Consider the following 15,169-nt stretch of genomic DNA (forward strand, 5'->3'; position numbering starts at 1 on the left):
CAGTATTTTCTATGCTCACTGCACTGACAACTGAATAGATGCTTGCAATTGTCTCTGTGAATAATACAAAAAAAGATAGTGATAAGGCCACAGGACATCACTGTTATTCATACAGTACCTCTCTCTCTGCATGTGAGGCTTTTCATTTGTTATGAGATATGCTGGCAAATTGAACTATAGATTTTTGGGTTGAAAAATCCTACTTGTGATAGCTGTTATACAGTGCATTCAGAAAGTATTCAGACCCCTTGACTTTTAACAAATGTTAAGTTACAGCCTTGTTCTAAAATTGATTTAATAAAAAATATCAATCTAGACACAGTACCCCATAAAGACACAGCAACCCTGTTTTTTGTTTTTATGTTTGCAAATGTATTAAAGAGAACGCTCACATGTTACATACAGTTGAAGTTTACATAAACCAAGTTAATGACAGCAACATAAGTGTTTCAACCACTCCACATATTTCTTGTTAACAAACTATAGTTTTGGCAAGTTGGTTAGGACATCTACTTTGTGCCTGACAAGTCATTTATCCAACAATTGTTTACAGACATTATTTCACTTAGAATTCACCATATCATAATTCCAGTGCTTCAGAAGTTTACATACACAAAGTTGACAGCTTGGAAAATTCCAGAAAATTATGTCATGGCTTTAGAAGCTTCTGATAGGCTAATTGACATAATTTGAGTCAATTGGAGGTGTACCTGTGGATGTATTTGAAGGCCTACCTTCAAACTCCGTGCCTCTTTGCTTGACATCATGGGAAAATCAAAAGAAAACAGCCAAGACCAATAAATTGTAGACCTCCAAGTCTGGTTTATCCTTGAGAGCAATTTCCAAACGCCTGAAGGTGCCATGTTCATCTGTACGAACCATTAGTACATAAGTATAAACACCATGGGACCACACAGCCGTCATACCGCTCAGTAAGGAGACGCATTCTGTCTCCTAGAGATGAATGTATTTTGGTGCGAAAAGTGCAAATCAATCCCAGAACAACAGCAAAATACCTTGTGAAGATGCTGGAGGAAACAGGTAAAAAAGTATTGCCACAGTAAAATGAGTCCTATATCGACATAACCTGAAAGGTCGCTCAGCAAGGAAGAAGCCACTGCTCCAAAACCACCATAAAGCTAGACTACGGTTTGCAACTGCACCTGGGGACAAAGATCGTACCTTTTTGGAGAAATGTCCTCTGGTCTGATGAAACAAATAGAACTGTTTGGCCATAATGTCCATAGTTATGTTTGGAGGAAAAACTGAGGCTTCCAAGCCGAAGAACACCATTCCAACCATGAGGCACAGGGGTGGCAGCATGTTGTGGGGGTGCTTTGCTGCAGGAGGGACTGGTGCACTTCACAAAATAGATGGGATCATGAGGTAGGGAAACGATGTGGATATATTGAAGCAACATCTCAAGACATCAGTTGGGAAGTTCAAGCTTGGTCGCAAATGTCTTCCAAATGGACAATGACCCCAAGCATACTTCCAAAGTTGTTGCAAAATGGCTTAAGGACAACAAAGTCACGGTATTGGAGTGGCCATCACAAAGCTCTGACCTCATTTTCCTATAGAAAATTTGTTGGCAGAACTGGAAAAAGCATGTGCGAGCAAGGAGGCCTACAAACCTGACTCAGTTACACCAGCTCTGTCAGGAGGAATGGGCCAAAATTCACCCAACTTATTGTGGAAGGCTACCTGAAACGTTTGCCCCAAGTTCAACAATTGCAAGGCAATGCTACCAAATACTAATTGAGTGTATGTATACTTCCGACCCACTGGGAATGTGACGAAAGAAATAAAAGCTGAAATTAATCACTCTACTATTATTCTGACATTTCACATTCTTAAAATAGTGGTGATCAACTGACCTAAGACGGGGAATTTTTACTCGGATTAAATGTCAGGAATTGTGAAACTGAGTTAGACAAATACTTTAAGATGCATGTAAACTTCTGACTTCAACTGTAAGTATTCAGACCCTGTACTCTACTTTGTCGCAGCACCTTTGGCCATGATTACAGCCTCGTGTCTTTTTGGGTATGACACTACAAGCTTGGCATACCTGTATTTGGGGAGTTTCTCCCAGTCTTCTCTGCAGATCCTCTCAAGCTTTTTTCAGGTTGAATGGGGAGCATCTCTTCACAGCTATTTTCAGGTCTTTCCTTTCATGTCGATTGGGCTCAAGTCAGGGCTCTGGCTGGGCCACTCAACTGTTCCCCGGTAGGCCGTCATTGTAAATAAGAATTTGTTCTTCACTGACATGCCTGGTTAAATTAATAAATTACTCGCAATTGCGCTCAAGTGTATCCTGTTTCCATTGATAATCCTTGATGTTTCTACAACTTGATTGGCATCTACCTGTGGTAAATTCAATTATATTGCGGGAAAACATTTATTTAAGCCATTTTAGTATAAGTCCAAAGTAAAGAAATGTGAAGTCAAGGGGTCTGAATACGAATGCGCTGTATGTGCATCTTAGAGGGTACAAAGGAACTAAAGAGCTGTTTGAGTACACTGCCACTTAAGTATTATTACCACAGCTGCATTCATGCTGACTCTTTCCCCTTTTAGGATTTACCTGGTGACGGTCAGCTCGGAGGTGGTAGGAGGGACCACAGAGAAACTTTGTGCTCAGGTCCACCAAGCCACAGAGCCTCTGTTGTTGAAGGTGTCGCTGGAAATGGAGGGTGGCAGCGGCACCATTCTACTGGAGGAAGACGTAACACAGGACTTCTATCGCTGCATCTCCTTCCAGGTCAGCTGTAACTGTGCTGTGTTCAGCAGGCTACAACGTTGTGGACCGCTCTGATAGAAATATTTCATGTAGAACCAACATGCCTCTCTGACATGTGGGTTAAGGAATCATGCCAGCCCTATGTATGACATTTCTAACTGCAAAGTTCCACAACGATGTGATGTGCTATATATCAGGATCTTCTATAATACTATGGAAACTAGTACTGGTCATCCTCTACCATCTAAAGAACACAATTCTTACTAGACTCAAGCTAGCTATGCACATTCATTCAACACTTCATTATTTTATTCTGAGTAGTCAATCATGTTTTGTGGAACTCAACTTGGATTACAGGCTGGGTGTTGTATTGAAAATGATCCAACCTATGAAAGGCAATAGCAGTTATATTAATCATACTTTGCTATGCTGAGGTTATCTACCACTTAACAAAAAGCCCTCTGTTCTCAAGCTACTCAGTCAGAGAGCCATACTTTGGTTAAGGGGCTAGAGGATTGTAGAAGTTCTACCAAGCTTCCATTTTTCTGTTCTTCATATTGTAGGTACCCCCAGTGAAGGCTGACAGTGTGGCCACTGTCCATGTCAGTATCAAGGGGAGGAAGGATGAGATGAGTAAAAAGACCAAGATCCTTATCAAGCCTAAAAGATTCCTCACCATTTTCCAGACTGACAAACCAGTCTACAAACCTGGACAGACAGGTAGTTAGATACAATCTTTGATGAACACTGAAATGTCTGTGTACTTTACAGTATATTTGTGAGGCCATTAGAAAGGTCCTTCCTGAAATGGATGATGGATATACTGTACATAGACAGATACTATATAGACAAATGTTTCTACCCCTTTTCCAGTCAAGTTCAGAATCGTCTCGCTGGATGCCAGTTTCTTGTCATTCAATCAGATGGTAAGTTACTCTTTCAGTATTGTCTGGGTCAGACAGACTGTGTAGCTGGCTCGGCAAACCCTGGTCAGAGTTTATTAGCTCTCTACTGTAACTCTGTAGATAAAGATGCCTGTACTGTAGAAACTGTTTTGGGAAGTCGTGAAACTAATGTTTCAAACCCATTTTTTTTTTACACGATAGTAGTTCCCTTTAGGCTTACGGTAAAAACAATTTTGGGAAATAATAAAGTCTGAGGTTTTTTTTGGGGCTAAATGCTGAATGTTTTTCTCTTTTCTAGTATCTAACAGTGGAGCTTCAGGTGAGACCAATTTTAAAATCCATTGCAACTAAAAACCAAAGCTGTATATAAAAAAAATGTTACCTGCCAATATGTACTGTGGCATGATTTTATACAACGCCTGTCTCTATAACAAAAATACCTACCTTCAACCTATTATGAATCTGTATACAGGACCCAAACTCCAACCGCATTGCTCAGTGGTTGAACCAGTCAACAGTGAGTGGAATTCTGGACCTGTCCCACCCCATGTCCGCAGAGGCAACGCAAGGAAGTTACATCATCACTGCATGGAATGAGAAGGGAGAGCAAACTTCCCAAAACTTTGACATCAAAGAATATGGTGAGGAAATTGGCATGGGATAAAAAGAGAAAAGCATGGGATAAAAAAAAATCAGATTATATTGTTTTTACATGGTGATTCTGTGTTTTTGGTGTAGTTCAACAGACAATGAGGAAATAACATTATGTATTTTTAACAGTTTTACCCAAATATGAGGTCAAAGTCTATCTACCCCAAACAATCACTATTCTGGACAAGCAAGCAACACTGAGAGTTTGTGGAAAGTAAGTGCATAAGATGATAGACAGTAAGATGATAATGTAAACTGGGACACTTTATGGACAGAATATTAAGCCTTAATTTGTGTTGCATAGACTACTTTAGAGACTGTCCCATGTTTGATACTTGCTCATGTTCAAAGCTGTTTCTACTTTTTTGGAACAGTTAATTGTTTGTCTTCTGGTGACCTTTATTTGTAGATACACTTATGGAAAACCAGTGGTGGGGTCTGTCACTGCGAAAGTTTGCAGAATTGCCGTTCAATATTACTGGTTATATGAGTCTAGTAATATCTGCGAGGTGTATCTTATCAAAGTAAGTGTTTTTATTGTTACTGTGGACAAAATGTTGAGGTTTTTGTAGCTGAGCTAAGCTGACCTGCAACTACTCATTCATCCTAGACTGACAAAACTGGTTGTGCAACCCAAATGATCGACTTGACCCGGTTCCGTCTACGTGAATCTTTTGGGGACTTCGAAGTGGAGACTGAGATGGAAGAATATGGAACTGGTAGGAGAGAACCTTATCTTGAACGTAGAGGTGTTTACATGCTGAACTGTTAACCTCTGACCCTTGCCTGTGTTCTCTCCAGGGGTCATCCTTAAAGGTAGTGGCAAGGCAAGCTTCACCAATGTCATCGTAACTGTTCGTTTTGAGGACGTGCCCCAAGCATATAAACCAGGAATTGCATACGAGGGGAAGGTGAGGACAAACTATATTAACAAATGCCTTTTTAATAACACTGCAGAAAATGGTTTACTCAGAAAAATGGATTTGAACATGAAGTGGTGATGAATGTTAACATGTAATTTGGAGCATCTAAACTAGGCTTTTGATGTCTTGTATGCAATGGGAGTGTACATTTAGTATATTGGATGTCTGCAGTCATCCTGTCCTGTGTTTTCAGATCAAGGTGACCGGTCCCGACTCTAGTCCCGTTCCCAATGAGCCCGTGTATCTCTTCCTACAAAACAGTGGCAAATCTGAGAACTGGACTCTCACCACAGACAGCAAGGGCATTGCTTCCTTCTCTCTAGACACTTCTCTATGGAGTTCTGATTCGGTCTCTCTGTCGGTCAGTGGTCACTCACTCATGTTTTCCTTTGAATATTTAACCATATATTATTTACTGTAAATATTCAGTTGGTTCTGACTGATCAATTTCTCCTAGTGTATTCTCCAAGGTTACTACAATAGTTTATTTTTCATATATTTTCTGTTTCTTGAACCAGGCTCGTTATCAAAAGGTTGAGGAGGATTATCCGTACGTGCAGGGTGTGCGTAGACCAGAATATTCATCCGATTACCACTTCACAAGAAAATTTTATTCTAAGAGCAAGAGCTTTGTGAAGATAATGCAGGGCGAAGGGAAGTTCTCCTGTGAGAAGGACGGTATTGTTCTTGCTCACTACATCATCCAAGGGGTGGAGCTGAAAAAGGGACAGACGACCCTGGACTTTTTCTATCTGGTAAGATTAAAGGGATGTTTCACTCAAAATATATAGATATATATATATTTTTTTTTTTATTGATTCCACCACAAGATTTGGGATATTTTACTTCAGTATTTGATTGTGTTTTGTCTGGAAATATTTGAATGGCTTGGGAAAACCATACAGTACTTGACTTCCAGTTGAATATTTCACCTTAGCTGATACAGTAATATATTTGCTAGCAGATCTCCAGATTTTGGCCAGTAACTCTCTGGTTATTAATGTTGATGCTGCCATCTGGCTCTCTTATGTCCCAGGTTATATCTAGAGGCAGCATTCGGCAGCACGGCCGTCTTCCTGTGACCATTAAAGAAAGAAAAGGTAAATAAAGTGTTCTTGGATTCTCCCGACTGCTTCCTGACTTTTTCTTTAGAACTTCTCAGAACCCCACTTGATTAGAGAACATGCCTAATGGCATTAAGCTGTCATGGGATAAAAAGCTGACACGACAGGATTCAATCATCCAGATTACATCTTCAATACCAGCTCTCACTGCACAGTATATTTCAAAGTGTTCAGTGACTAGCCTATGTCCGTATTGGTGGCTTATGGTGAGCTAATGTCCATCCCATTGTCCATCTCTTTCAGTTAACCAAGGGCAGCTGATGCTCTCGCTGCAGCGGATGCCTGAGCTGACCCCTTTTGCCCAGGTAGTGGTGTACACCGTGTTGCCTAATGGGGAGGCAGTAGCAGACAGCCGAGACTTCCCCATTCACCTCTGCCTTAAAAATAAGGTAGGCAACTTTCACCAGCTACATGAAATGTGATCTACGTGCACTACGATCAATTTCTAAAATGACTTCGCATCAGACTATGATATGAAATCCTTCAACTGCACCTTTTGGATCATCACAAATTCATTGGGTCTGTTTCTGTCTAGATGTGGTCAGAGGTCAGTTGTTGCGTGCTCAGTAGTGGTGTAGATGAAAGTCAGTGATTTTGGTCACCAGGTGTTGTGTGGTTGAGGTCAGAAGATGAATGGTCAGGCCTCCCGGGTGGCGCAGTGGTTAAGGGCGCTGTACTGCAGCGCCAGCTGTGCCATCAGAGTCCTGGGTTCGCGCCCAGGCTCTGTCGTAACCGGCCGCGACCGGGAGGTCCGTGGGGCGACGCACAATTGGCCTAGCGTCGCCCGGGTTAGGGAGGGCTTGGTCGGTAGGGGTGTCCTTGTCTCATCGCGCACCAGCGACTCCTGTGGCGGGCTGGGCGCAGTGTACGCTAGCCAAGGTGGCCAGGTGCACGGTGTTTCCTCCGGCGCATTGGTGCGGCTGGCTTCCGGGTTGGATGTGCGCTGTGTTAAAGAAGCAGCGGCTTGGTTGGTTGTGTATCGGAGGACGCATGACTTTCAACCTTCGTCTCTCCCGAGCCCGTACGGGAGTTGTAGCGATGAGACAAGATAGTAGCTACTACAACAATTGGATACTACGAAATTGGGGAGAAAAAGGGGTTAAAAAAAAAAAAAAAAAAAAAAAAAAAAAAGAAGATGAATGGTCAGAAGATATGTAGTTGTGGTCAGCAGTTGAGCGATCACTAGCTGTGTGGTTGTGGTCATTGGATCTGGTAAGCAGTTGTGGTCAATAGTTGTGTGGTTGTGATCAGTAATTGTGGTCACCCTCATTTTTTTTGCCCTCTGTTTGGTGAGTATCCATAGCAATGGCTCTGTTTGGGCTGCTCCATAATGACACGCAGCTGTTAGTAGACCTCAGCATGCCACTTTGTCATTCTGAACTCTGACAAACAGCTAATTGTTTTTATTGGTAGAAGCTATTCCTAACCTGCTCTTTCCAGTCAGAACATAAAGTTGTATACAAGTAACTTGAGTGAGACCATTCCGCACGTTTTAGTTTGAACTGCGTGTCTAGATTAAACGGTGTAGGAGGAGTAGCGTGCTGAAAAAGTATGAATATCTAAGCTTATGATATAAGCTCATGATATACTTCTGCCAGGTCAGCCTACTTCGCAGTTAACATTTTAATTGAGTTTTTTGGAGGGGAAAATATTACTGCCAACCCACAAGATGGTTATCACAACTGGGTACACAGTGATAGGCTAACATGCATACCACACAGACCGACTGGGGTAATATTAATGGAAATGAGTTGGCAGACATGGTTAGGTTTGGCTTTTTAAGCCAATAGTGGCTACCAGGGGTGGTGATGTCAATGTTGCGTTGATTAAATGGTATCAGAGCTTACGGTGTTTGCCAGTTTGCTGTAGAACACGTGAGAATTGCATGTACTTTCAGAAGCTACTCCTAGGTGGCCTACGACCTACTGGTAGCTTGTGATCGACCTGTTGGAGACCCCTGCTCTACACAGTACTACCATTATGTTATGGGCTCTGTACCAGTATGCTACTATACTTGGAATAAACCAATGCGTTAGACATGTATGCTAGTATAGATATATTTAAACATAGACGTGATGTCTCTTCCTTTTCTCCTCTCCAGGTGTCCCTGAAGTTCTCGTCCCTCCAGGAGTTGCCAGGGGAGAAGACTTCTCTGAGCCTCCAGGCCCACCCAGGGTCTCTGTGTTCTCTCAGGGCCATCGACCAGAGTGTGCTGCTGCTGCAGCCTGAACAGGAGCTCAGCCTAGACTCTGTACGTTCTCCATGGTCCTGCATCCCAAATGGCTCCCTATGTAGTGCACTACTTTTAACCAGGGCCTCATTGTGGTCAGTGCACTATATATAGGGGGGCATTTGGGAGAAGACACAGCCCATCACATTCACTTACTAACCATTGACTCACCACACTAAGCTGAAGCCTAACCATGATCACACACACCACCTTTGGCATTGTTTTTGTGCACCCATGTTTTTCAAGATGGGATTTGGCTAATTTTCAGCTTCCTCTAACCATGTCTAAACCGCTGTCTGATAAGTCAAGTTTAGAGTTTCAACTTGTGGGACTATTTAGTTGGTTCTGTTGTACCACTAAATCGAGTGCAGATCAAGTATTGGCTATATGCATTTAACCCAGGTTGTCCTAAATATGTACTGACCCTATAACCTCTGACCATGCACCGACCAAGCTCTGACTGTCAAGATGCTGCGGATTATTAAGTCAGTATTACTAGAGGTATATTACTTCCCTCTCTGCAGGTCTTCAGTCAGCTGCCTGTTCAGAAGTTGTCTGGATATTCATACATGGTAGAAGACCCCTACCCATGCCTTCGATATCCTCCAAGATTTGAAGAGGCGATGATTATGCCCCTTCCACCTGTACCAGAATTGGTCGATGAGTTGGTTGTACCTGATTGGGGGAAACGCTCATTCAGGTTTGGCCCCAGCGACGACACAAACGATGTCTACAGCATCTTTAAAGTATGAGACTCAAATAAGTTTGTCTGTTTTTGAAAATGTATATGAAAGACTCAGGCTAAAATGGCGTCTTTGTAAAGTAGACACTGAATGAATTAAAATAGAATGCTGTCTATGAAGTGAGTTTTCAGAAATAAGTGAAGATGTTTGGTTTTAAATTGATTCAACCAATACCCACATAATTGAGCAAAACTGAAATACAGGTATGATATGGCCTTTACACTGACTGTTCTATTGCTTTACTTTTCATTTTAGGAAGTTGGAATCAAGATCCTGACCAACTCTGATGTGAAAAAACCTTACGACTGCAATACAGTCTTTGCAATGAAAGAAAATGGTATGATGGAAGGTATTGTACAGTCATTGAATGCTGGTCACCTCATTCTGTTTATATACTGTGTATGATAATACTGTGTTCTCAACATGGCTCATCCTAATATAGCTACTACTGTACCTTTTCCAAATTATATTCTGTCTACACAGACCATTTATATTCCCACTCTAATATCTACTTGGATTGTTTGTTCTCAATCTTTTATTTGTATTGTTAGAGCTAGTAATGCCAGCATTTCACTGCACCTGCAAATCTGTATGAACTTTGATTTGATATGCTAATGTATAAACCTTCCTAGTCTCAACCTAATGAAGGATTTGTTTCTATTTACAGCTCGTCCCATGAACATGATGCCAAATAAGGAGAGTGCACCAACCTCTGGCGCCTCTGACCGGCCTAAGGAGACCGTCCGCACGTACTTCCCTGAGACCTGGATCTGGGACCTGGTTCCTGTGGGGTAAGCTTTCTGACAGACGCCATATTTGTAGTCCAACACACATTCCTTTCCATGGGGTGCTGGGCTGACCATGCCTACTAATATGGCAATCCTGAAACCACAGGCATTTCTTTGTCCTAGGGGTCGATTTAAAAATAATCACCTAGTCCGCTATTGAATTGACCATGTTATGTGTTCTGATGTTAATATACATGGTTTTTATTGTGCCCTTTTCCCCACGACCAGACGTACAGGAAAAGTGAATGTTGAGAAGACTGTCCCAGACACCATCACCAAGTGGGCTGCAGGGGCGTTCTGTACTTCCCCAGTGGGTTTTGGCCTGGCTCCCAACACTGGCCTCACTGCCTTCCAACCCTTCTTTGTGAGCCTGACGCTGCCCTACTCTGTCATCCGGGGGGAGATGTTCACACTCAAAGCCACAGTGTTCAACTACCTCTCCAAGTGTATCATGGTAAGCCCTCCCAGGGTTGTATCTTTCTTTACCTCTCCAGTCCCACTTCATTTGGGTAGACCAGGGGTAGGCAACTAGATTCAGCTGCAGGCCAATTTGTGTTGGAGCAAATGGTCGGGGGCAGATGATGACAATAACTTAACAGCATCGACTCAGAGTTCCTCTGTCCAGTGTCTGTTGTTTTGCCCATCTTAATCTGTTAATTTTATTGGCCAGTCTGAGATGGCTTTTTCTTTGCAACTCTGCCTAGAAGGCCAGCATCCCGGAGTTGCCTCTTCACTGTTGACGTTGAGACTGGTGTTTTGCGGGTTCTATTTAATTAAGCTGCCAGTTGACGACTTGTGAGGTGTCTATTTCTCAAACGCTACACACTAATTTACTTGCTCAGTTGTGCACTGGGGCCTCCCACTCTTTTCTATTCTGGTTTGAGACAGTTTGCGTTCTGAGGGAGTAGTACAACGTTGTGTGAGATCTTCAGTTTCTTGGCAATTTCTCGCATTGAATAGCCTTCATTTCTCAGAACAAGAATAGACTGAGTTTTAGAACAAAGTTCTTTGTTTCTGCCTGTAATCAAACCCAGAAATTATACTCAAGTCCTAAAGAAGGCCAGTTTTATCAGCACAACAGTTTTCTGCTGTGCTAACATAATTGCAAAAGGGTTTGCCAATGATCAATTAGCCTTTTAAAAATTCTAAACTTGGATTAGCTAACACAACGTGCCATTGGAACACAGGAGTGATGGTTGCTGGTAATGGGCTGATGTCGATATTCCATAAAAAAATCTGCCGTTTCCAGCTACAATAGTCATTTATAACATTGTCTACACTGTATTGCTGATCAATTTGATATTTTAATTGACAAAGTGTGCTCTTTCAAAAACAAGGACATTTCTAAGTGACCCAACTTTTGAACGGCAGTGTACGGTACCAATCAAAAGTTTGGACACCTACTAATTCCTTAAAAAAAAAATGTTAAACAAAATTGTACATTGTATAATAGTGATGACAACTCAACTATGAAATAACACATGGCGTAACAAAATGTTAAACAAATCAAAATAGATTTTGTATTTGCGATTCTTCAAAGTCACCTGTTGCCTTGACCGCTTTGCACACTCTTGGCTTTCTCTCAACCAGCTTCATGAGGTAGTCACCTGGAATGCATTTCAATTACCAGGTGTGCCTTGTTAATTTGTGAAATTTCTTTCCCACATAATGCGTTTGAGCCAATCAATTGTGTTGTGGTATACAGAAGAGGGCCCTATTTGGTGTAAGACCAATTCCATTATTATGGCAGGAACAGCTCAAATAAGCAATGAGAAACAAGTCTCATTCCTAAGACATGAAGGTCAGTCAAAACAAATGTCAAGAACTTTGAAAGTTTCTTCAAGTGCAGTTGCAAAAACGATCAAGCGCTATGATAACTGGCTCTCATGAGGACCGCCACAGGAAGGGAAGACCCAGACTTACCTCTGCTGCAGAAGATACGTTTATTAGTTACCAGCCTCAGGAATTGCAGCCCAAATAAAGCTTCAGAGTTCAAGTAACAGACATCTCAACATCACCTGTTCAGAGGAGACTGCATGAATCAGGCCTTCATGGTCAAATTGCTGCAAAGAAACCACTACAAAAGGATACCAATAAGAAGAGACTTGACCAAGAAAAACAATTAATTGCTATTAGACCAGTAGAAATCCAAATTTGAGATGTTTGGTTCCAACCGCCATGTCTTTGTGATACGCAGAGTAGGTGAACGGATCTCCGCATGTGGTTCCCACCGTGAAGCATGGAGGTGTGATGGTGTGGGGGTGCTTTGCTGGTGACACTGTCTGTGATTTATTTACAATTTAAGGCACCAACATGGCTACCACAGCATTCTGCAGCTATATGCCATCCCAGCTGTTTTGCACTTTTACACCATTGCATTTGAGCAAGAAGAGCAATGGTGTGCTGCATCAGATGACCTAGCCTCCACAATCACCTAAACTCAACCCAATTGAGATGGTTTGGGATGTGTTGGACTGCAGAGTGAAGGAAAATTACTCATTGAGCTGGTTGAGAGAATGCCAAGTGTGCAAAGCTGTCATCAAGGCAAAGGGTGGTTACTTTGCAGAATCGAAATATATTTTAACACTTATTTTTTGGTTATGTCATAGTTATGATGTCGTCACTATTCTACAATGTAGAAAATATAAAGAAACCCTTGAATTAGTTTTGCTAAACTTTGGGGGAACAAATCACTCACGGGCTGGTTTTGGCCCATGAGCTGCCTGTTGCCGACAATCTATAGACGCTCTGACGTTTTTGAGAAATCTAGTAAAGTTGCAATTGACCCCATGTGTTTCCCCTAGGTGAAGGTGACTCTAGCTGAGTCGAACCAGTTCAAAGCCAGGCCATGTGAAGGCTGCCAGTACACACTGTGTCTGTGTGCTGAAGAGAGTAGGACCTTCAAGTGGATCCTCACCCCAACTGCTCTAGGTGAGCCATACAGTACTCTGTCAATCTATCACAAGGCTCTTGCAATAGAATCCATGTACTCCATACACCTAGACCCTTACCCCCTAACCCTTCGATGTTTGCAGAGCTGTACGGTGTTAGAAATATGGTAGAAGCTCCACTACACTGCTTATACCCATCCACACCTTTCAAATAGTGAAGGGTTAGGGCCAGGGGGGTAGGGAGTGATTTGGAGGCAGTGATGCTCCTGTAAGACAGGGTTGTTGACTTCACACAGCTCTCGTTAGACTGAAATTTACGTCGTTGACGTTTATCTGATACACAAATTCCTTGAATATGACATGCTCAAAGATCTCCCTCGGGGGTTATCAGAGAAATGGAGGGAGGTAACAAGGGGAGAGGAAACGAGGGATGGAACAAAGGAGGGAACAGTTGAGCCAGGGTACATGAGGCTGGAGGTGGAGTGGGTAAAAGGAGCAAGCTGATGGAGGGGCAGGTTCATGGGTGACTGGTCTAGACTGGAATGTTAATGTCTCCCTGGACTGAACTATAGGGGAGGTGAGTGTGAAAGTGAGCGCCGAGTCATTGAAAACTGAGAAGCTCTGCGGCAAGGAGGTGCCCACGGTGCCAGAGAAAGGACGCATTGACACCGTTGTGCAAACACTGCTGGTGGAGGTGAGTGTCTGTCCTGTATAGCAAGTCCACAGTTTTTCTCCCACATTAATTAAAAAGAGATCTGGGTTTTCAGTAACACTAGGGCAAGGGTGAATACAGTAGAATTTATATCCGCTGCTATTTTATGTTGCATATTTTGATGCGAGGAGACAAACAAGCAGTTAGACTCCGGCCCATGCATAATAAATTGAAAATGTGTATATATTTTTAAGAAATAATTACTTGGTGCATATCTTTTACATTTTAGATTAAGCTGTATAGCTGGACCTACACAACAGTCTGGGATGTAGACTTAGCTTAACATTGGTCTACGTTTCAGGTCTAAAACGTTTGATTAACTTTGATTTTGGAGTGAAATGTACCTTAAAGTGGTTACCATATAGATTCTATGGTAGAATTAACTTGCGTTGTCATGAGACCTTTTTAATAAAACATTTTACATTTATTTTGGTGCCGTTTCACTTTCCCTCTGTCAGGCCGAGGGAACCCAGGAGACGGTCAGCCACAACGCTCTGCTCTGCCCTGCAGGTAATCTCCTGACGTCTATCAGTTATACGTTCTCATAATTACCCCGATGATTAAGTTGACGTGCATTTGTTGTGGTTTAGATGACAGATACTTTTTAATTGGTTAAAACTGTTCTCAAGTCACTCAGTCTCTCGTTTATCTGTCTCGCGTCACCAGAGGGCCCAGTGGAGAAGGACATCTCTCTGAAGCTGCCTAAGGTGTTTGTGGAGGGTTCTGCCAAGGCCTCCCTCTCAGTACTGGGTGAGAATTATCCATCCGTTTTGCAGTTTTATAACATTTTCAGGATATGTTTTCCATTTTGGTGCAGATGAAGTGTAGGCAAGGATTTTTCAGCCCTCTATTCATGGATGTGGATATTCCACCTGCAGATCTATGATTGCCTTAAGGTTATGGGTGAGGATCAGGATAAGCATTGGTTATTTTTATGGTTAAGGTAAGAAATGGGGCTCTGCTGGTCGACTATCCACTGCGATTGTCTTAATTGTTGGTCTCTTTCACCAGGCGACCTGATGGGTCGGGCCATGAAGAACCTGCACAGGCTGTTGCAGATGCCCTATGGCTGTGGAGAGCAGAACATGGTGCTTTTTGCTCCCAACATCTACATCCTCAACTACCTGCAAAGCACCAGGCAGCTCACCAAGGAGATCCAGACCAGGGCCACAGGCTTCCTAGACAGTGGTGAGTGAGCTGGATCCAGTTCAGTAAGGCACAACATGTGTTGCAATGAAAACCAAGCAATTATTATCAGACCTGTTCAGTTAGCCTAAAAATTACAATCTTCTTACTGGACACAACTCTGGTGACATGGACTGCAACTGTTAATGAAATGTTTAATGGCACACAGCATGCCCTGGGATATGACAAGAGAATTTGCAGTAAGCCTTGTACTTTTTAAATAATGAGCTGTGATTGAACAGGACTCTGCAAAGATCAATACTGTTTGATAGTT

General features: G+C 42.4%; 1 protein-coding gene across 1 annotated transcript in view; it reads left to right on the forward strand.

Annotated features, from left to right (window-relative positions):
• The window catches only part of LOC139382246 (alpha-2-macroglobulin-like), a 37,965-nt gene that overhangs the window by 15,885 nt on the left and 6,911 nt on the right, over nt 1–15,169 (forward strand). Inside the window, exons 2-24 of the mRNA XM_071126114.1 lie at nt 2,581–2,764; nt 3,307–3,463; nt 3,617–3,669; nt 3,947–3,967; nt 4,121–4,289; nt 4,429–4,513; nt 4,709–4,823; nt 4,910–5,018; nt 5,101–5,210; nt 5,416–5,583; nt 5,741–5,977; nt 6,259–6,322; nt 6,590–6,735; nt 8,448–8,597; nt 9,101–9,322; nt 9,575–9,668; nt 9,987–10,110; nt 10,336–10,561; nt 12,912–13,038; nt 13,571–13,692; nt 14,169–14,220; nt 14,377–14,460; nt 14,722–14,898. Coding sequence (XP_070982215.1) covers nt 2,581–2,764; nt 3,307–3,463; nt 3,617–3,669; nt 3,947–3,967; nt 4,121–4,289; nt 4,429–4,513; nt 4,709–4,823; nt 4,910–5,018; nt 5,101–5,210; nt 5,416–5,583; nt 5,741–5,977; nt 6,259–6,322; nt 6,590–6,735; nt 8,448–8,597; nt 9,101–9,322; nt 9,575–9,668; nt 9,987–10,110; nt 10,336–10,561; nt 12,912–13,038; nt 13,571–13,692; nt 14,169–14,220; nt 14,377–14,460; nt 14,722–14,898 — 2,996 coding nt within the window. The remainder of the gene's footprint in view (nt 1–2,580; nt 2,765–3,306; nt 3,464–3,616; nt 3,670–3,946; nt 3,968–4,120; nt 4,290–4,428; nt 4,514–4,708; nt 4,824–4,909; nt 5,019–5,100; nt 5,211–5,415; nt 5,584–5,740; nt 5,978–6,258; nt 6,323–6,589; nt 6,736–8,447; nt 8,598–9,100; nt 9,323–9,574; nt 9,669–9,986; nt 10,111–10,335; nt 10,562–12,911; nt 13,039–13,570; nt 13,693–14,168; nt 14,221–14,376; nt 14,461–14,721; nt 14,899–15,169) is intronic.

The sequence above is a fragment of the Oncorhynchus clarkii genome, chromosome 24, assembly GCF_045791955.1.
Source record: "Oncorhynchus clarkii lewisi isolate Uvic-CL-2024 chromosome 24, UVic_Ocla_1.0, whole genome shotgun sequence".
NCBI lineage: Eukaryota > Metazoa > Chordata > Actinopteri > Salmoniformes > Salmonidae > Oncorhynchus > Oncorhynchus clarkii.